The sequence below is a fragment of the Aquarana catesbeiana genome, linkage group LG13 (assembly GCF_042186555.1).
Source record: "Aquarana catesbeiana isolate 2022-GZ linkage group LG13, ASM4218655v1, whole genome shotgun sequence".
NCBI classification, from domain to species: Eukaryota; Metazoa; Chordata; class Amphibia; order Anura; family Ranidae; genus Aquarana; species Aquarana catesbeiana.
In genome coordinates this window covers 214,698,729-214,720,903 of record NC_133336.1, presented here as the reverse complement: position 1 = coordinate 214,720,903, position 22,175 = coordinate 214,698,729, and the positions used below count along the sequence as shown (strand labels likewise).

Here is a 22,175-nt window from a genome sequence, read left to right as displayed (position 1 = left end):
CCTAATAACCAGTCTAGCCCAGAAGGGCTGATATCTAAGAAGGACTCAAAGTGCACAAAGCCCTTCAGCTATCTAGCTCAGTGGTCTCCAGACTGCGGCCCGGGGGCTGGATACACCCCTTGCTTGCCTTTATCTGGCCCTTGGGGCACTCTTCCTTCTACAGACTCCAACAATAGGGACATCATTCTTGCCAATGACACTAACAATGGAGCACTATTCCACTGATACCAATGATGGGCGGTTGGGAACCCTTCTATTCACTGAAACCAATGATGGGGCACTATTCCTCCCACTGACACCAATGATGGAACACTATTCCTCCCACTGATACCAATGCTGGGGAACTATTCCTCCCACTGATACCAATGATGGGGCACTATTACATTCCCTGACACCAATGATGGGGCACTATTCCTCCCACTTACACCAATGATGGGGCATTATTCCTCTCACTAACTCCCACTGACACCAGGACATATTCTACTCCCACTGGCCTTCAGACTTTAGAGGGGCCTTTTGTTTAGAAAGTTTGGGGACCATTGAACTTGTGTAAGTGAATGAGCTGTAAACTGGAAAAGGTTCAGCGCATTCCAGGAAAACATCTTTATCGGATATTCTTTATTCTCTCCTAAAGATGTAAAAAAAAGAGATAAGATAATCAAAGCTGGATTGATGTGCCAATCCTCTGTCTTAAAACTCACCACCATAGGCCTGGCTGATGTGGCCTTCAACCAATATGGATCTGTGGCCTCCAAAGCATCTTACCCTGCAGCTTTACAGATAGTTCTGATCCAACCAAGCGTAGGGATATTGTATTTTTCCAAATTCTATTTTTGTATTTTTGCGTTTCTGTAGAAAGCAGAGAGGTCAGCTTGCTTGTATGTGTCTTTTGGCGTTCTCTAAGTATGGAGGGATTTATCTCAGTCAAGGCTGTTTGAGCGTGCTCCAGCGAGGTGTGCTAGAGGTGATATTCCGTATTATAGGGACTGGATGTCCTAGCCAATCGTCAGGCTTGAAGTGGTGCAATGGTCTTCCCTCCTATGAGGTACCTTTGAAGGTCCTGGCTGTCATGGATGTTCTACTTAATGGAGGGGGTGATTGAGTGACTGGCTGACCTAGGGATTTAAACTAACCTAAATTTGGACCCACCTAGGGAATTGGAGGGCTGCAGTGATCTTTCCTCCTAAGAGAAACCCTTGAGGATACTGGCTGCCATGGATGTTCTACTTGGGCCTAGAGTATGCAAACTGCAGTTGTTCTTCAAAATGGAGGTGGTGAGTGACTGACTGACCCAGGGATATGGACCAACCTAGGGATTTGGAGTGCTGCAAGGCTCTCCCCTCCTGGAAGGAACCCTTGAAGGTCCTGGCTGTCACAAATGTTCTAGTTGGGCCTAGAGGAAGCAAACTTCAGTTATCCCTCACAATGGAGGTTGTGAGTGACTTCCCTAGGGATTTGGACCAACCTAGGGATTTAGACTCCTTGAAGGCCCTGGCTTCCACAATTATTCTACATGGGCCTAGAAGAAGAAAACTGCAGTTGCCCCCAACAATGGTAGTGGTGAGTGACCTACTGAGAGAAAAGTCAACAGAAGAACCTTTTCCAAGCTTGAGATACCACTAGACTGTCAAGGAGCAACATTCTAGGTTTAGGTGTCCAACCAGCATAGTCTTGTGTGAAAGGGACCCGGAAAGTTTATACCAATGTGCAGAAGATCACAGACTGAGCTCTGTGTAGAAACCTTCATGTATCCTGTTCTCCCTTAGGGTGGGTTTGCTCCCTTTTTTTCCAGGCAATTCCTAAAAGTTTATTTGTCGCCTTATTACCTTTTTTTGCGTGTTGCCCATTGTTAAACAACTGTAAGTTTTTTGTATTTAATGTCTGTGTCCCATTGGAAAGATTTCCCTTCATTTCCCATCCTGGAGACACAACTGGTGAGTGACTGACTGACCTAGGGATTTGGACTGACCTAGATTTGAACCCAACCAGGAAGTTAGAGGAAATCTCTGTAAAGAAATGTGTTCACCATTGAAATTGGTGTCCCCATTGGAAGATTTCCACATCTCTTGTTCCAGTAAGAACTTTATTTTTTGCCCTGGTAAAGCCAATACAAAGAGAGAGGGGGATCTCTAACCCTCCCCCTAACTCTTCTAGCCCTCCTATACTCCATTGAAAACTAGGAAAAAAAGTTTTACCTACAGATATTTATTGGGAGAGTTCAGACACTTTGAAGTAGACCTCTTCCCTGGATCAAAAGACACAAAAAGACCCAAAAACGCTGATAAACGTTTTAATAAAGTAGAACACCAACACCAAGTATTACATACATTATATATCACATATACATTGTTTTTTTATTGCACGTTAAATTAAGCCATTAACATACACCCAATGGATTATAATTCAGTACGTACGTTCACATAAAGGTCACAGTTTGAAGAAACTCAATAAATGTCCAAACCAGCTCAGCTTCCATAGGCTCTCATTGGATTGATGTGGGGTGCCCGACCAATGTGCGCCTCCAAGTTTGAAACCACAATACTATATAGCTTGGGAATCACCACCCCTTTCCTTTTGATCACTCCACCTAGAGTTCTTCAGTAAAAGTCGAGTTTCAGCAAAAATGCTTCATTTGTTACTGAATCCCACCACAGCACCGGGTTAAATTTATTTTCAGCAACTGTTATGGAAAAATTGCAGTTGAGCTTGGAGAATTAAGACGACTGTTTGGAAGTTCAGGGTTACTGACTGGAGACCTTCAGATATCATGGTCATAGCACTGTTGGTTTGCTGGTGGATAAGCCACGTTTCAAGAAGGTCTGGCTTAAAATGGCACTCATTGTGAATTAAATTAATGAAGTAGTTGGATTACACTCATTGGAAGACAAGAATCCGCAAAAAAAGGCAGCAATTAATAAGTAACTCAACAACCCTTCAAGGACATGCGATCAACCGCCATCCAGGGCTGCAAACTTTGGTCATTTGCTTAGTTCCATGGCCATTTGAATGACTTCCCAGTGGACTTTTGCTTCTCCTCCTTCTGAGAACTGGTATTACTAGAAGTTTTCACTCCAGAGGATGGGGGTGGTGATTTTTGAGGCTCTTCAGCAGACTCTTTTGGTTTTGTTGAAGGTTGGTTACTTCTTGTGAGTGTTGGTGATTGTCGAGCAAGTTCATACAAAGGATAGTGACAAGAGCTTTGGTCTTGCTTTTGTGGGTCAGCTTCATGATGACTCTGTGCGGATGATGAACCAAGATTTCCACCGGTGTGTTGTTCATAGGTTGACCCAGTTGTAGTCTTCTTTTGTTGAGTCATTTGCTGTGTGGTGTCCTGCCCTCCACTGGTGTATTGGACGTAGCTTGAAGGTACTGTATCTCTATGGTCAATGTAGTGTTGGGCCTTTAGAAATGAATGTGCGTATGGATCATCTTTATCTCCCTGGTGGAAGCTGGTTCCCCATATCTGGTGAGATGGTACATCACCTTCTGAGGTATAGGAATAATGTGTTTCAGTACGTCCAGTCTGTTGGGCAGTTTTGTCATCCCCTTGAGAGAATTGAGGAATCTGCTGTGAGGTGGTCTGCCCTGCTGTGGTGTATTGGATATAACTTGAGGGTACTGTCTCTCTATGGTCAATATGTTCCTGGGCCTTTAGGAATGAATGTGCATATGGATCAACCACATTTTCTGGACTTTGGAAGTGACTGGTTCCCCATATCTGATGAGATGGTCCATCACCTTCTGTGTGATATGAATAATGTGTTTCAGTGCGTCCAGCCTGTCTTGTCTTGTCATCCCTTGGCACTTGAGGAATTTGGCCTGGTGTTTGTGTGGACTCTTGTTTCTTTAATGGGTCTTCTTTCTGTGTTGGATCCTGTCCCTCAGGTAGGCTTTTATACTCAGTGCTGCCTTGTTTTAATATTTGGTCATCCTTCTTAGATTGATCTTGCCTGTGGGCTGGGTCTTGTTTCTGGGTTGGATCCAGTTTCTGTTTTGAGTCTGGTTTCTGGGTGGAGTCTTTCTTCTGGTCTTGTTTCTGGGTCTGCCCTGGGTCTGGTTTCTGTGTAAAGCCTGGAACTTGGGTCAGGCTTTGCTTCTGTGGTGGATCTTCTTTCTGGGTTGTGTCTGACTTCTGATCAAAATCTGGCTTCTGGACTGGGTCTTGTTTCTGAGTGGGATCTTCTTTTTTGGTCAGGTCTAGTTCCTGTGTTAAATATTGTTTCATGGAAGAGCACTGCAACGGGGTTGGGTCTTGTTTCTGAATAAAGTCTTTTTTCTCACTAGAGTCCTGTTTGTGGGTCATGTCTTGTTTTTGAATGGAGTATTGTTTCTGGGTGGTGTCCTGTTTCTGAGTGGAGTCTTGTTTCTGGGTCTGGTCTTGTTTCTGGGTCTGGTTTTGTTTCTGGCCCTGATCTTGTTTCTGGTTCTGATCTTCTTTCTGGGTCTGATCTTGTTTCTCAGTTTGGTCTTGTTTCTGGGTTTGGTCTTGTTTCTGGGTTTGGTCTTGTTTCTGGGTTTGGTCTTGTTTCTGAGTGGAGTCTTGTTTCTGTGTCTGCTCTTTTTTCTTGGCCTGATCTTGTTTCTGAGTGGAGTCTTGATTCTGGGTCTGGTCTTGTTTCTGGGTCTGGTCTTGTTTCTGGGTTTGGTCTTGTTTCTGGGCCTGGTCTTGTTTCTGAGTGGAGTCTTGTTTCTGGGTCTGGTCTTGTTTCTGGGTCTGGTCTTGTTTCTGGGCCTGGTCTTGTTTCTGGACCTGGTCTTGTTTCTGGGCCTGATCTTGTTTCTGTGTCTGGTCTTGTTTCTGGGTTTGGTCTTGTTTCTGAGTAGTATCCTGTTTTTGAGTGGAGACTTGTTTCTGGGTCTGGTCTTGTTTTTGGGTGGTGTCTAGTTTCTGGGCCTGGTCTTGTTTCTGAGTGGAGTCTTGTTTCTGGGTCTGGTCTTGTTTCTGGGCCTGGTCTTGTTTCTGGACCTGGTCTTGTTTCTGGGCCTGATCTTGTTTCTGTGTCTGGTCTTGTTTCTGGGTTTGGTCTTGTTTCTGAGTAGTATCCTGTTTTTGAGTGGAGACTTGTTTCTGGGTCTGGTCTTGTTTTTGGGTGGTGTCTAGTTTCTGGGTCTGGTCTTGCTTCTGAGTAGTATGCTGTTTTTGAGTGGAGTCTTGTTTGTGGGTCTGGTCTTGTTTGTGGGTCTGGTCTTGTTTCTGGGTTGAGTCTTGTCTCTTATTCTGGTCTTGTTTTTGGGTTGAGTCTTGTTTCTGGGTCTGGTCTTGTTTCTGGGTGGTCTGGTCTTGCTTCTGAGTGGTGTCTTGTTTATGAGTGGAGTCCTTCTGGGTATGGTCTTGTTTCTGGCTTGAGTCTTGTTTCTGGGTCTGGTCTTGTTTCTGGGTCTGGTCTTGTTTTTGGGTGGTGTCCTGTTTATGGGTGGTCTGGTCTTGCTTCTGAGTGGTGTCCTGTTTATGAGTGGAGTCTTGTTTCTGGGTCTGGTCTTGTTTATGGGTGGTCTGGTCCTGCTTCTGAGTGGTGTCTTGTTTATGAGTGGAGTCTTTCTGGACCTGTTCTTGTTTCTGGGTGGTGTCCTGTTTATGAGTGGAGTCTTGTTTTTGGGTATGGTCTTGATTCTGGGTCTGATCCTGTTTCTTGGTGGAGTCTTTCTGGGTCTGGTCTTGTTTTTGAGTGGTGTCTTGTTTCTGGGTCTGGTCTAGTTTATGGGTGATCTGGTCTTGCTTCTGAGTGGTGTCTTGTTTATGAGTGGAGTCTTTCTGGGTCTGGTCTTGTTTCTGGGTTGAGTCTTGTTTCTGGGTCTGGTCTTGTTTTTGGGTGGTGTCCTGTTTATGGGTGGTCTGGTCTTGCTTCTGAGTGGTGTCCTGTTTATGAGTGGAGTCTTGTTTCTGTGTCTGGTCTTGTTTATGGGTGGTCTGGTCTTGCTTCTGAGTGGTGTCTTGTTTATGAGTGGAGTCTTTCTGGGTCTGGTCTTGTTTCTGGGTTGAGACTTGTTTCTGGGTCTGGTCTTGTTTTTGGGTGGTGTCTAGTTTCTGGGCCTGGTCTTGTTTCTGAGTGGAGTCTTGTTTCTGGGTCTGGTCTTGTTTCTGGGCCTGGTCTTGTTTCTGGGCCTGATCTTGTTTCTGTGTCTGGTCTTGTTTCTGGGTTTGGTCTTGTTTCTGAGTAGTATCCTGTTTTTGAGTGGAGACTTGTTTCTGGGTCTGGTCTTGTTTTTGGGTGGTGTCTAGTTTCTGGGCCTGGTCTTGTTTCTGAGTGGAGTCTTGTTTCTGGGTCTGGTCTTGTTTCTGGGTCTGGTCTTGTTTCTGGGCCTGGTCTTGTTTCTGGACCTGGTCTTGTTTCTGGGCCTGATCTTGTTTCTGTGTCTGGTCTTGTTTCTGAGTAGTATCCTGTTTTTGAGTGGAGACTTGTTTCTGGGTCTGGTCTTGTTTTTGGGTGGTGTCTAGTTTCTGGGTCTGGTCTTGCTTCTGAGTAGTATCCTGTTTTTGAGTGGAGTCTTGTTTGTGGGTCTGGTCTTGTTTGTGGGTCTGGTCTTGTTTCTGGGTTGAGTCTTGTCTCTTATTCTGGTCTTGTTTTTGGGTTGAGTCTTGTTTCTGGGTCTGGTCTTGTTTCTGGGTGGTCTGGTCTTGCTTCTGAGTGGTGTCTTGTTTATGAGTGGAGTCCTTCTGGGTATGATCTTGTTTCTGGCTTGAGTCTTGTTTCTGGGTCTGGTCTTGTTTCTGGGTTGAGTCTTGTTTCTGGGTCTGGTCTTGTTTTTGGGTGGTGTCCTGTTTATGGGTGGTCTGGTCTTGCTTCTGAGTGGTGTCCTGTTTATGAGTGGAGTCTTGTTTCTGGGTCTGGTCTTGTTTATGGGTGGTCTGGTCCTGCTTCTGAGTGGTGTCTTGTTTATGAGTGGAGTCTTTCTGGACCTGTTCTTGTTTCTGGGTGGTGTCCTGTTTATGAGTGGAGTCTTGTTTTTGGGTATGGTCTTGATTCTGGGTCTGATCCTGTTTCTTGGTGGAGTCTTTCTGGGTCTGGTCTTGTTTTTGAGTGGTGTCTTGTTTCTGGGTGATCTGGTCTTGCTTCTGAGTGGTGTCTTGTTTATGAGTGGAGTCTTTCTGGGTCTGGTCTTGTTTCTGGGTTGAGTCTTGTTTCTGGGTCTGGTCTTGTTTTTGGGTGGTGTCCTGTTTATGGGTGGTCTGGTCTTGCTTCTGAGTGGTGTCCTGTTTATGAGTGGAGTCTTGTTTCTGTGTCTGGTCTTGTTTATGGGTGGTCTGGTCTTGCTTCTGAGTGGTGTCTTGTTTATGAGTGGAGTCTTTCTGGGTCTGGTCTTGTTTCTGGGTTGAGACTTGTTTCTGGGTCTGGTCTTGTTTTTGGGTGGTATCTAGTTTCTGGGTCTGGTCTTGCTTCTTAGTAGTGTCCTGTTTTTGAGTGTAGTCTTGTTTCTGGGTCTTGTCTTCTTTCTTGGTATGGTCTTGTTTCTGGGTCTGGTCTTGTTTCTGGGTCTGGTCTTGTTTCTGGGTCTGGTCTTGTTTCTGGGTCTTGTCTTGTTTCTGGGTGGTCTGGTCTTGCTTCTGAGTGGTGTCCTGTTTTTGAGTGGAGTCTTTTTTCTGGGTCTGGTCTTGTTTCTGGGTGATGTCCTGTTTATAAGTGGAGTCTTGTTTCTGGGTCAGGTCTTGTTTCTGGGTCGGGTCTTGTTTCTGGGTTGAGTCTTGTTTCTGGGTCTGGTCTTGTTTTTGGCTGGTGTCTAGTTTCTGGGTCTGGTCTTGCTTCTGAGTAGTATCCTGTTTTTGAGTGGAGTCTTGTTTGTGGGTCTCGTCTTCTTTCTGGGTATAGTCTTGTTTCTGGGTTGAGTCTTGTTTCTGGGTCTGGTCTTGTTTCTGGGTTAAGTCTTGTTTCTGGGTCTGGTCTTGTTTATGGGAGGTCTGGTCTTGCTTCTGAGTGGTGTCCTGTTTATGAGTGGAGTCTTTTTTCTGGGTCTGGTCTTGTTTCTGTGTGGTGTCCTGTTTATTAGTGGAGTCTTGTTTCTGGGTCTGGTCTTGATTCTGGGTCTGATCCTGTTTCTTGGTGGAGTCTTTCTGGGTCTGGTCTTGTTTTTGGGTGGTGTCTTGTTTCTGGGTCTGGTCTTGTTTATGGATGGTCTGGTCTTGCTTCTGAGTGGTGTCCTGTTTATGAGTGGAGTCTTTCTGGACCTGGTCTTGTTTCTGGGTGGTGTCCTGTTTATGAGTGGAGTCTTGTTTTTGGGTATGGTCTTGATTCTGGGTCTGATCCTGTTTCTTGGTGGAGTCTTTCTGGGTCTGGTCTTGTTTATGAGTGGAGTCTTTCTGGGTCTGGTCTTGTTTCTGGGTTGAGTCTTGTTTCTGGGTCTGGTCTTGTTTTTGGGTGGTGTCCTGTTTATGGGTGGTCTGGTCTTGCTTCTGAGTGGTTTCCTGTTTATGAGTGGAGTCTTGTTTCTGGGTCTGGTCTTGTTTAGGGGTGGTCTGGTCTTGCTTCTGAGTGGTGTCTTGTTTATGAGTGGAGTCTTTCTGGGTCTGGTCTTGTTTCTGGGTTGAGTGTTGTTTCTGGGTCTGGTCTTGTTTTTGGGTGGTGTCTAGTTTCTGGGTCTGGTCTTGCTTCTGAGTAGTATCCTGTTTTTGAGTGGAGTCTTGTTTCTGGGTCTGGTCTTCTTTCTTGGTATGGTCTTGTTTCTGGGTTGAGTCTTGTTTCTGGGTCTGGTCTTGTTTCTGGGTCTGGTCTTGTTTCTGGGTCTGGTCTTGTTTAGGGGTGGTCTGGTCTTGCTTCTGAGTGGTGTCTTGTTTATGAGTGGAGTCTTTCTGGGTCTGGTCTTGTTTCTGGGTTGAGTCTTGTTTCTGGGTCTGGTCTTGTTTTTGGGTGGTGTCTAGTTTCTGGGTCTGGTCTTGCTTCTGAGTAGTATCCTGTTTTTGAGTGGAGTCTTGTTTCTGGGTCTGGTCTTCTTTCTTGGTATGGTCTTGTTTCTGGGTCTGGTCTTGTTTCTGGGTCTGGTCTTGTTTCTGGGTTGAGTCTTGTTTCTGGGTTGAGTCTTGTTTCTGGGTCTGGTCTTGTTTCTGGGTGGTCTGGTCTTGCTTCTGAGTGGTGTCCTGTTTATGAGTGGAGTCTTGTTTCTGGGTCGGGTCTTGTTTCTGTGTGGTGTCCTGTTTATTAGTGGAGTCTTGTTTCTGGGTCTGGTCTTGATTCTGGGTCTGATCCTGTTTCTTGGTGGAGTCTTTCTGGGTCTGGTCTTGTTTTTGGGTGGTGTCTTGTTTCTGGGTCTGGTCTTGTTTATGGATGGTCTGGTCTTGCTTCTGAGTGGTGTCCTGTTTATTGCCGGAGTCTTGTTTCTGGGTCTGGTCTAGTTTATGGGTGATCTGGTCTTGCTTCTGAGTGGTGTCTTGTTTATGAGTGGAGTCTTTCTGGGTCTTGTCTTGTTTCTGGGTTGAGTCTTGTTTCTGGGTCTGGTCTTGTTTTTGGGTGGTGTCCTGTTTATGGGTGGTCTGGTCTTGCTTCTGAGTGGTGTCCTGTTTATGAGTGGAGTCTTGTTTCTGTGTCTGGTCTTGTTTATGGGTGGTCTGGTCTTGCTTCTGAGTGGTGTCTTGCTTATGAGTGGAGTCTTTCTGGGTCTGGTCTTGTTTCTGGGTTGAGTCTTGTTTCTGGGTCTGGTCTTGTGTTTGGGTGGTGTCTAGTTTCTGGGTCTGGTCTTGCTTCTTAGTAGTGTCCTGTTTTTGAGTGTAGTCTTGTTTCTGGGTCTGGTCTTCTTTCTTGGTATGGTCTTGTTTCTGGGTTGAGTCTTGTTTCTGGGTCTGGTCTTGTTTCTGGGTCTGGTCTTGTTTCTGGGTCTGGTCTTGTTTCTGGGTGGTCTGGTCTTGCTTCTGAGTGGTGTCCTGTTTTTGAGTGGAGTCTTTTTTCTGGGTCTGGTCTTGTTTCTGGGTTATGTCCTGTTTATGAGTGGAGTCTTGTTTCTGGGTCGGGTCTTGTTTCTGGGTCGGGTCTTGTTTCTGGGTCGGGTCTTGTTTCTGGGTTGAGTCTTGTTTCTGGGTCTGGTCTTGTTTTTGGCTGGTGTCTAGTTTCTGGGTCTGGTCTTGCTTCTGAGTAGTATCCTGTTTTTGAGTGGAGTCTTGTTTGTGGGTCTGGTCTTCTTTCTGGGTATAGTCTTGTTTCTGGGTTGAGTCTTGTTTCTGGGTCTGGTCTTGTTTATGGGTGGTCTGGTCTTGCTTCTGAGTGGTGTCCTGTTTATGAGTGGAGTCTTTTTTCTGGGTCTGGTCTTGTTTCTGTGTGGTGTCCTGTTTATTAGTGGAGTCTTGTTTCTGGGTCTGGTCTTGATTCTGGGTCTGATCCTGTTTCTTGGTGGAGTCTTTCTGGGTCTGGTCTTGTTTTTGGGTGGTGTCTTGTTTCTGGGTCTGGTCTTGTTTATGGATGGTCTGGTCTTGCTTCTGAGTGGTGTCCTGTTTATGAGTGGAGTCTTTCTGGGTCTGGTCTTGTTTCTGGGTTAAGTCTTGTTTCTGGGTCTGGTCTTGTTTTTGGGTGGTGTCCTGTTTATGGGTGGTCTGGTCTTGCTTCTGAGTGGTGTCCTGTTTATGAGTGGAGTCTTGTTTCTGGGTCTGGTCTTGTTTAGGGGTGGTCTGGTCTTGCTTCTGAGTGGTGTCTTGTTTATGAGTGGAGTCTTTCTGGGTCTGATCTTGTTTCTGGGTCTGGTCTTGTTTTTGGGTGGTGTCTAGTTTTTGGGTGGTGTCTAGTTTCTGGGTCTGGTCTTGCTTCTGAGTAGTATCCTGTTTTTGAGTGGAGTCTTGTTTCTGGGTCTGGTCTTCTTTCTTGGTATGGTCTTGTTTCTGGGTTGAGTCTTGTTTCTGGGTCTGGTCTTGTTTCTGGGTCTGGTCTTCTTTCTGGGTTGAGTCTTGTTTCTGGGTCTGGTCTTGTTTCTGGGTGGTCTGGTCTTGCTTCTGAGTGGTGTCCTGTTTATGAGTGGAGTCTTGTTTCTGGGTCGGGTCTTGTTTCTGTGTGGTGTCCTGTTTATTAGTGGAATCTTGTTTCTGGGTCTGGTCTTGATTCTGGGTCTGATCCTGTTTCTTGGTGGAGTCTTTCTGGGTCTGGTCTTGTTTTTGGGTGGTGTCTTGTTTCAGGGTCTGGTCTTGTTTCTGGGTGATCTGGTCTTGCTTCTGAGTGGTGTCTTGTTTATGAGTGGAGTCTTTCTGGGTCTGGTCTTGTTTCTGGGTTGAGTCTTGTTTCTGGGTCTGGTCTTGTTTTTGGGTGGCGTCCTGTTTATGGGTGGTCTGGTCTTGCTTCTGAGTGGTGTCTTGTTTATGAGTGGAGTCTTTCTGGGTCTGGTCTTGTTTCTGGGTTGAGTCTTGTTTCTGGGTCTGGTCTTGTTTTTGGGTGGTGTCTAGTTTTTGGGTGGTGTCTAGTTTCTGGGTCTGGTCTTGTTTTTGGGTGGTGTCTAGTTTTTGGGTGGTGTCTAGTTTCTGGGTCTGGTCTTGCTTCTGAGTAGTATCCTGTTTTTGAGTGGAGTCTTGTTTCTGGGTTGAGTCTTGTTTCTGGGTTGAGTCTTGTTTCTGGGTTGAGTCTTGTTTCTGGGTCTGGTCTTGTTTCTGGGTTGAGTCTTGTTTCTGGGTTGAGTCTTGTTTCTGGGTCTGGTCTTGTTTATGGGTGGTCTGGTCTTGCTTCTGAGTGGTGTCCTGTTTATGAGTGGAGTCTTTTTTCTGGGTCTGGTCTTGTTTCTGGGTGGTGTCCTGTTTATTAGTGGAGTCTTGTTTCTGGGTCTGGTCTTGATTCTGGGTCTTATCCGGTTTCTTGGTGGAGTCTTTCTGGGTCTGGTCTTGTTTCTGGGTTGAGTCTTGTTTCTGGGTCTGGTCTTGTTTCTGGGTCTGGTCTTGTTTCTGGGTGGTCTGGTCTTGTTTCTGAGTGGTCTGGTCTTGCTTCTGAGTGGTGTCCTGTTTAGGAGTGGAGTCTAATTTTTGGGTCTGGTCTTGTTTCTCAGTTGTGCCCAGCTTCTGATCAGAATCTGGTTTCTGTGTGAAGCCCGGAATCTGGCTTAGGCTTTGCTTCTGTTGTGAATCTTCTTTCTGGGTTGGGTCTTGTTTCTGAGAAGAGCCAGCTTTCTGGACATGGTCTTGCTTCTGGGTGGAGTCTTCTTTTTTGTTTAGGTCTAGTTTCTTAGTTGGGTCTTGTTGTGGTGTAGAATACTGTATTGGGATTAAGTTTAGCTTAATAATTGAGAATGTGTTCTTATTGGAGTCTTGTTTCTGGGTCTGGTCTTGATTCTTTGTGGGGTCTTGTTTCTGGGTAAGGTCTTCTTTCAGGGCCTGGTCTTGCTTCTGGGTCTGGTCTCGTTTCTGGGTCTGGTCTTGTTTCTGGGTCTGGTCTTGCTTCTGGCTTGTGTCTTGTTTCTGAGTGGATCCTTGTTTCTGGACCTGTCCTGGGTCTGGCTTCTGTGTAAAGCTTGGAATCTGGGTTGGACTTTGCTTCTGTGGTGAATCTTCTTTCTGAGTTTGGTCTTTTGCCAGAGTGGAATCTGTTTGAAGTCCTGAGTCTCGATTGTATGCTGGGTCTTGTTTCAGAGCAAAAGGTTCCTGTTTCCACAAGTACTGTGCTGAGCCTTGCTTTTCTTCTGTGTCTTGTTTCTGAGTGGAGGCCTGATTCTGAGTCTGGTCTTTTTTTTGGTGTGGGTCTTCTTTTTGAGTTGGGTCCTTTTTCATTGAAGTAACTTGTTTCTCTGAATGCTCCTCTTCGTTTTGTTTCTTTTTTGGCTGCTTATCTTTGCTAGTTGGATCATCTTTTGAAGCTGGGTCTTTTTTGAGGGATGGGTCTTGACTGAGGGTTGGGTCTTGTTTGAAGATTGGGTCTTGTTTGGATATTGGGTCTTGTTTGTCTTTAGAATCTAGCTTCTGCCCAGGCACAAGTGTTTTTGTTGGGTCTTCTTTGGGAGGTTTGTCTTGTTTTGGTGTTGAATCTCTCTTTTTCAAATCACTTTGATTGTCTTTATTGTCTTGTTTACTAGTCTGGTCTTGTTTTTGGGTTGGGTATTCTTTGTCTTTTGGATCTTGTTTAGGTGTTGAATCTTGGTTGTCTTTTGGATCTTGTTTTTGTTCATCTTTTTTTGTTGATTCTACCGTGAGGGTTGGGTCTTTTTTGTAGGATGGATCTTGTTTGATGGATAGATCTTGTTTGAGGGTTGGGTCTTCTTTTAGAACTGGGTCTTGCTTGAGGGTTGGTTCTTGTTTGAGGATTGGGGCTTGTTTGTCTTTAAGATCTTGTTTTTTCCCAGGGTCAAGTGTCTTTGTTGGGTCTTCTTTGAGAGTTTGGTCTTGTTTCAACGTTGAATCTTTCTTTATCAAAGAACTTTGACTTTGTGTAACATCTGTTTTACTATTCTGATCTTGTTTTTGAGTTGAGTCTTTATTGTCCTTGTCTTGGGTTTGCCCATGTTTCTGTTTTGGGTCTTCTTCTAAGGGTGGGTCATGTTTAGCCTTTGAATTTTGCTTCCCGGTAGAACTTTGAGTTTCTTTAGCATCCTGTTTTCTGGTCTGATCTTCTTTTTGGGTTGACTCTTGTTTCTCTTTTGGTTCATCTTTCTGGACCATATGTCTTGGTGTCTCTTTGGGATCTTGCTTCTGGGTGTAGTGCTTAAATACAGAGCATTGTTTCTCTTCTGGTTCACGTGGACAACTGGGATTTTTCTTCTCAGCTGGGTCTTTTTTGTGGGATGGATCTTGTTTGATGGATAGATCTTGTTTGAGGGTTGGGTCTTCTTTTAGAACTGGGTCTTGCTTGAGGGTTGGTTCTTGTTTGAGGATTGGGGCTTGTTTGTCTTTAAGATCTTGTTTTTTCCCAGGGTCAAGTATCTTTGTTGGGTCTTCTTTGAGAGTTTGGTCTTCTTTCAATGTTGAATCTTTCTTTATCAAAGAACTTTGACTTTGTGTAACATCTGTTTTACTATTCTGATCTTGTTTTTGAGTTGAGTCTTTATTGTCCTTGTCTTGGGTTTGCCCATGTTTCTGTTTTGGGTCTTCTTCTAAGGGTGGGTCATGTTTAGCCTTTGAATTTTGCTTCCCTGTAGAACTTTGAGTTTCTTTAGCATCCTGTTTTCTGGTCTGATCTTCTTTTTGGGTTGACTCTTGTTTCTCTTTTGGTTCATCTTTCTGGACCATGTGCCTTGGTGTCTCTTTGGGATCTTGCTTCTGGGTGTAGTGCTTAAATACAGAGCATTGTTTCTCTTCTGGTTCACGTGGACAACTGGGATTTTTCTTCTCAGCTGGGTCTTTTTTGTGGGATGGGTCTTGTTTGATGGATAGATCTTGTTTGAGGGTTGGGTCTTCTTTTAGAACTGGGTCTTGCTTGAGGGTTGGATCTTGTTTGAGGATTGGGGCTTGTTTGTCTTTAAGATCTTGTTTTTTCCCAGGGTCAAGTGTCTTTGTTGGGTCTTCTTTGAGAGTTTGGTCTTCTTTCAATGTTGAATCTTTCTTTATCAAAGAACTTTGACTTTGTGTAACATCTGTTTTACTATTCTGATCTTGTTTTTGAGTTGAGTCTTTATTGTCCTTGTCTTGGGTTTGCCCATGTTTCTGTTTTGGGTCTTCTTCTAAGGGTGGGTCATGTTTCGCCTTTGAATTTTGCTGCCCTGTAGAACTTTGAGTTTCTTTAGCATCCTGTTTTCTGGTCTGATCTTCTTTTTGGGTTGACTCTTGTTTCTCTTTTGGTTCATCTTTCTGGACCATGTATCTTGGTGTCTCTTTGGGATCTTGCTTCTGGGTGTAGTGCTTAAATACAGAGCATTGTTTCTCTTCTGGTTCACGTGGACAACTGGGATTTTTCTTCTCAGCTGGGTCTTGCTTTGCAGTTTCTCCCAAAGCAAAGTCTTTCTCTTTGGTTGATTCTTGTTTCTTTGTAACATCAGCTTTCTCCTTGTAATCTTTTATCAGTGAAGAATCTTGTTTTTGTCCTGGATCATGTTTTATTGTCACATCTTTCTGTGCTGGATCTTGTTTCTGTACTGGCTCTTTTTTTGATATTGGCTCTTTTTCCTTTGTTAGGTCTAGCTTTTGAGTTGGGTCTTGTTTAGATGTTGGGTCTGTCTTCTGGGTGGGTAGCTTCTGGAGGGGATCTTCTTTAGTGTTGAGATCTTGTTTCTGTTTTGTATCTTGTCCAAGATCTTTCTTATGAACAGAGTGATGTTTCTCATGTAGTTTTTCCTGACCAGAAAGATCCTGCTTCTGAGCAGAACCTTCCTTTGCTGTTACATCTTTCTTTTGAGTTTGAAGCTGGCCATGATCTGACTCTGTTTGGCTTTGTGGTGACTTAGAAGCTGCAGCAGTTGATTTATGTGGTCCTTTCCTGGAAGCACAAATGTCACAGCCTTTCTTGGTCCTCAGGGCTTGAAAATAAGCGACTGCAACTTTGGACACTAGATCCAGGAACTCTGGAAAGTCCACCACCCCATCTTTGTTCACATCCAGGGCTTTAAGGATTATTTCAATGGTCTGGGGGTCATTGGAATCCTGAAAGAAGGAATAAAAATAACAAATCAGGACTAGACCCATAACCGTCTGTGTTGTCAAAAACCAAGGAGTGTGAAACTATTTCATCCAACACCAGAATACCATCATCAATGGTAAGCCTAAAATGGCCGCCAACATCGCAAGATGGCCTTGCTTGCCCAGATTTATATACTTATTCCATTGCCTCTCTTCTATCCCATGCCCATAATTGGCTGATTGTTGATGATACTATTACCTCGGTGGTATTAGAGGCTGCCTATCTAGAATATTTATGGAATCTTCCTTATATGGGGGTCTGGGCCCCATGCTGTTTAACACCTTCTGTGAAGGCAATTATAAAGGTTTAGACTTTATGGCATCCCTGTGTGCCTGGTAGTTGGTCTCCCAATACCCCACTATGGTTGAACCCCACACTACCTGAATTTTTCACTATCTCAGATCCCAATGTTTGGGCTTCCAGGGAGATTAAGTACCTCTAATAAACCTGTAAAAATGGCAGCTTGAGAACGTTTGATTCTCTAAAGCAGAGGTCTGGCCCTTTGGTTGCCTTTACCTGGCCCTTGGGGCAATATTTCACTGACATCAAAGACAGGGTACTATTCCTCCTCCTGACTCCAATGATGGGGCACTAGTTCTCCCACTGACACCAAAGATAGGGAACTAATTCTTCCACTGGCACCAATGATGGGGCACTATTCCTCCCACTTACACCAATGATGGGGCGCTATTCCTCCCGCTGACACCAATGATGGGGCGCTATTCCTCCCACTGAAACCAATGATGGGGCACTATTTCTACCACTGACACCAATGATGGGGCACTATTCCTCACACTGATAGCAATGATGGGGCACTATTCCTCCACTGACACCAGTGATGGGACACTATTCCTCCCACTGACACCAATGATGGGGCACTATTCCTCCCACTGATACCAATAATGGGGCACTATTCCTCCCACTGACACCAATGATGGGGCACTATTCCTCCCACTGATACCAGTGATGGGGCACTATTCCTCCCACTGATACCAGTGATGGGACACTATTCCTCCCTCTGATACCAATGATGGGGCACTATTCCTTCCACTGACATCAATTATGGGCACTATTCCTTCCACTGACACCAATGATGGGACACTATTCCCCCCACTGACACCAATGATGGGACACGATTCCTCTCACTGACACCAATGATGGTGCACTATTCCTCACAGTGATAGCAATGATGGGGCACTATTCCTCCCTCTGATAGCAATGATGGGGCACTATTTCTCCCACTGACACCAATGATGGGGCACTATTCCTCCACTGACACCAGTGATGGGACACTATTCCTCCCACTGACACCAATGATGGGGCACTATTCCTCCCACTGATACCAATAATGGGGCACTATTCCTCCCACTGACACCAATGATGGGACACTATTCCTCCCACTGACACCAATGATGGGGCACTATTCCTCCCACTGATACCAATAATGGGGCACTATTCCTCCCACTGACACCAATGATGGGGCACTATTCCTCCCACTGACACCAATGATGGGGCACTATTCCTCCCACTGACACCACTGATGGGACACTAGTCCACCCACTGATACCAATGATGGGGCACTATTCCTCCCACTGACACCAATGATGGGGCACTATTCCTCCCACTGACACCAATGATGGGGCACTATTGATCTTTTATTGAAAAGAATCAAGCAACCAATTTTATACAAAAGTAAAAAACAAAACCATAGTACAAAACTTCAACAGAAATCCAAGGAATACACATCCATGTTCAGAATATTTACAATATATACATAATCCACTACCAAAATTATTTACATAAAGCAGCAGAGAGGGCCTAAGAGGCACAACCCATCACCTATGTACGCAGCCATTTATCAAAAATTAATCCCAAAAAAAAAAATAATCTAGTGTGATAAGAGACAGACAGCCACACCCGGGAAAGAGACTCCTGGCAGTCAGGGAGGCTTGAAACCCCTCCACGCCTTCAACCAAGCCCCCTGACTCCGCTTGTCTCTCTCAAGTACCCGAATCTTCTCCACCTCATGCAGAATGTCATACACCACCGCCTGAACAGGAAGGATTTTATACTGGGCTGTGGCAGCGGTAGAGGAGGTTGGAATCACCCTCTGGCAGAAGAGGATAAAGCACTTTAAACTTTTAAAGGGACCTCCATGTGGGAATTTATGTTTTTCATTGGACATACGTCTATTTGGTAACTATACTGTACTGTTGCATTGCACAATTAATGTAGCTCATGTTATATATCTTTTAGAATATGTATATGTATACCAACCTTATTCTCATGTTCTTCCCAGCAGACTTATCCTCTGAAGAAGACCCCAATCATAGGGGTTGAAACGCGTCAGATCTAATGTTCATGACATAATATTGCTATGAACAAATGTCTGCTTTTGTATGTTCAGCTAAAAAACTTTTAGATAAATACCCACTGGAGCTCATGGTTTTTTAACTCTGATGATATATATTATCTATTCAATAAAAGTGTATATTTTTTCATATTATATTGACTACATTTTTTTTTTTGTGCTGCCTAAAAACCCCAATGTGGGGAAACCTTCCTTTTTGTTCTAATTTCTAAGGGGTGAGCAGCAATCCTCTCTTCCCCTCCCTAGTGTCTCTCCATTTTTTCGAAATATATTTGGGTGGTTAAACACCCCTTCCCCAATGACACATGAGAGTGGAAACATGAGCTTCAGTATATAGGACTAATTGTCTATGTGTTGTGATAATTTTTGCAAAAGTATCCTGTTTTCATTGTTAATATGAGTCACTTTCAAGGTACAGAATGGGTAAATCTAATGTCAGGCTTTGAAACAGATTTCGAACAAGGGGACAGAGCAAAAACCCAGATCTCCTCCCTTTTTCACAAACTCAATAGAACACTTGAGAAAAAATCAGCACTATTTTGGCATATTAAAACTCTAAATAGATACAAAGAAGATAAAATTAATCCTTTGGGTCTACGGATCCAAATATTTCCCAATTTGGACCAGATTAGCGCTGAATGTAAAAGTGAATGGGAGGCCAATCTAAATGCCTGTTCCCAGGAAATGATGGCCATTCTCACCAGAGAATATAACAAACAAATGGGATCATTAGATAAGGAGATTGACAGCATAGACACCGCTTTGAGACCCTTTATGCAGCACCCCCTTTATTTGGATCTACAGGCAAACCTTCGGAATGGCCTGTCGACCTATAATAGGAATGTGCTGCAGAAATAGGAGTCAAAGTTTTGGAGGGATCATGCGGCCTTTTCTGAAGGACGAGCATATAGATGGAACAGCAAGTCCCAAATAAACTTCTTGAAAAATAAACAATATGTGGCACAACAACACCCAAAACAGAATAGCAATAGCTTGAAACCCAAAAAAGACCTTGACACCAATCAGAATCTAAAAACACCTAAAGAACGCGGTAAATTTAAGAGAAACCGCAACAACAAGGGCTCCCCAGAAAAAGAAAGTAAAAAACGGACCATAGAGGCTAACTTGGAGCCTAACCTGGGGGACCATATAGGTGAAGTGACAAATGTTGGACCTAAAATTGACAGAATGAATGTAGCTATAAATGAAACAGATCTCTCATCTAATATTTCAGCACCCAAAACATACCCCAACTCATCACTAGGACATCAAAAATTTGGATCACAGACCCCTTTAAACCAGGTGCAGGGATTCTCTCCATCCCAAACAAACAGGGGAGTAGGGAACCTGGACGCATATGTCACGCGGATTCCAACGAATCCTTCAGTGTGATTAATTTGTCCTCCCATTCGCTATCTGTAGCGGAAATTAACGTGTTGTCGCGCGGTTTGACCTTTTGCCCACAAGAAAACTTCAATTTATTCGAAGTAATCACTGATCTACAATTATTCGCACGTCGGCTACTCTTGAAGAGCCTACATGCAAAGACTGACACTAACCTAGATATGACGGAGTGGGCCACCTTCAGTATGAAGGAATGTAAAGCCTTACGTGACCTAACACTTTTGTTTCAAGAAAACAACACTCTAGACCTCATAGACCAAATTGATCTAGAAACTCTACTTGAAAGTGCCAATGAACCCACTCAAAACCCTACCTTGAACCTCAAAAAACCCTCTGGAAAATTTCCACCTCTGAGTTTGAATTCAAACATAGAGATTTTTGTAAAACAAACAATCAGAGACATATCAAAACTTACACCAAAAAGAGTAGGTCCTCAAAATCTGACTACTGAGGAATCAGCAGCCATTGACTCCCTGTGCAATAATGTAGACATTACAATAAAACCCTCTGACAAAGGAGGCAACGTAGTCCTGATGGAAAATCAGGACTACGTACGCATGTGCCAAGACATCTTGGATAATGTTGAGTGGTATAAGACCATTCCAAGTAAATTCATACAGAGGTCCTATGCCAAGTTTTATGATCTAATACAGTCCGCTTTGGACAAGGAAGTTATCACTAGAGACCAGTATGAATTCATTCGAACAAAACACCCACGTATGGCCACCTTTTACAGCTTGCCTAAAATCCATAAGAACCAAACCAAACCTCCCGGACGACCAATTGTCTCCGGGAATGGAGGAATCTCAGAAAACTTGAGTAAAGTGATTGACTCTTTTTTACAACCCCTGGTCACAAGTATGCCCTCCTTCCTCAAGGACACAATGCATTTACTCCAATTGATTCAGGAAATATCTCTTCCACCCAATTCATTTTTTGTGGCCATTGATGTTGAAGCCCTGTACAGCTCGATCCCCCATAACAAGGGGATCGAGGCTGTGCGGGCACTCCTCCAGAGAACCAGCAGATATGATGGAGCTCTGGGTGAGTTCATCATCGATGGCCTTGAATATATCTTGAACAATAACTTTTTCCTTTTTGACAACTCCCACTACCTCCAGGTGCAGGGCGTGGCTATGGGCACATGTTGTGCCCCGGCCTACGCCAATCTGTACCTGGGGGAGTGGGAGAAGGCACTCTGAGAGGACGAGGGCCTCGCCACATACGTAAGCTGTATACGTATGTGGCGACGATACATCGATGATGTCCTCCTAATCTGGGAGGGACCTGAGGAATCACTATTGAAGTTCTTCGACCACATTAATCATAATGAACGCAATCTTAAGTTCACTATGACTTATGATCGCGACCAAATAAATTTTCTGGATGTGCAGCTAAGACGTACCTCTGAGAATTTCATCTCTAGCACCCTATTTCGGAAAAGCACCGCAGGAAATACCATCCTCCATGCGGATAGCTTTCACCCTATAGGTTTGAAGAGGTCTATTCCATATGGACAATACCTGCGTCTACGCAGGAATTGTTCCGATGAGGTCCTCTTCAAACAGGAAGCACAAAAGTTACAAATGAGACTACTAGCACGTGGTTACAGCCGTTCAACTTTACGCAAAGCGTACAATCGTGCAGCTGCACAATCCAGACACACATTGCTGTTTGGGGAAACGACTAGGGGCGACTCAGGTATGGATCATACTAGGGTGATCATGCGCTTCTCTAAACAACATAATGAGATCAGAAACATTATCCGCAAGCATTGGCCTATACTCAGAGATGACCCCAAAGTTAGTAGGTTTATTTCAGATACCCCTTCAATTACTTTCAGACGAGCAACCTCATTAAAGGACAAACTAGTCCAGAGTGAGTTCAAAACGGCACAGAGGAGACGAAGGCATTGTTCCATCCTGGGATCTTTCCCTTGTGGACACTGCTCTTGCTGCCCATACATAAAACGTGAAAAAACCTTTCTTCTCCCAAATGGGACAACTTTCAAACCGTCACACTTTACCAACTGTCAAACACGTGGCGTAGTGTACCTTATGTCTTGCAAATGTGGAGCACACTACGTCGGAAAGACTAAACAAGAGTTTCACCAGCGCATATCTAAACACATCTACCATATGCAAATTGGTAACCCGTATGTGCCCCTTGGGAGACATGTGAGGGAAATCCACAACTACAGAATGCCCATGGTATCCTTCGCCGCTCTCGACCGTATTCATATACCAGTGCGAGGCGGCGACTGGAATAAAATTCTTTTGCAGCATGAGCAGAGGTGGATATTTAAATTAAACTCCACCCTGTTCCCAGGATTGAACGAAGCCATCTCTTTTGCTCCATTCTTAAAAGGTTTTGTCTCTGGCAAAACACAATAATCATGTCCCCCCTTGTATTCGGCTATAATATAGTCTAAAGTAATAGAGAATGTTTGAAATCGGCGACTAGGTCCTGTTCCCCCTTTGCAGTTTCAACTGCTCCACCCCCTCCCTGATGTTGATTCAATGACATCTACCATTACATTTCATTGATTTGTTTTTGTTTTTGTTTTTGTTTTCCTGTTTTATTCTCAAGTGATGGGATAAAATTATCTACACATATGATTGAGTTGTTCCTGTTTTTTACTGAAGCTCCATACATGATTCTGTATATATAAGATATACAACAATGTTGTTAATTTTGAATTGTGAACAAATGCATTGTGTATAATCTATATCAATTTTTTTTTTTTTTTTTTCTTTCCCCTTTGAAGTTGCTCCTTTTTCACCACTGGGGGAGCTCGAGCACCCTCTCTGCTGTCATCCCCGGGGCGGGGGTGATTTATGACGTGCCTTCCCGGCAGGGTGAGGGAGGTGGGACGAGCCTATCCGCTATTAGGCGGCTCCTCCCCCCCC

General features: G+C 44.3%; 1 protein-coding gene across 1 annotated transcript in view; it reads right to left on the bottom strand.

Annotated features, from left to right (window-relative positions):
- Window positions 1–2,274: 2,274 nt before the first annotated feature.
- The window catches only part of LOC141116384 (uncharacterized), a 37,732-nt gene continuing 17,831 nt past the window's right edge, over window positions 2,275–22,175 (bottom strand). The window contains exon 3 of the mRNA XM_073608633.1: window positions 2,275–15,454. Within this exon, the coding sequence (XP_073464734.1) occupies window positions 2,987–15,454 (12,468 nt within the window). The 3' untranslated portion in view covers window positions 2,275–2,986. The remainder of the gene's footprint in view (window positions 15,455–22,175) is intronic.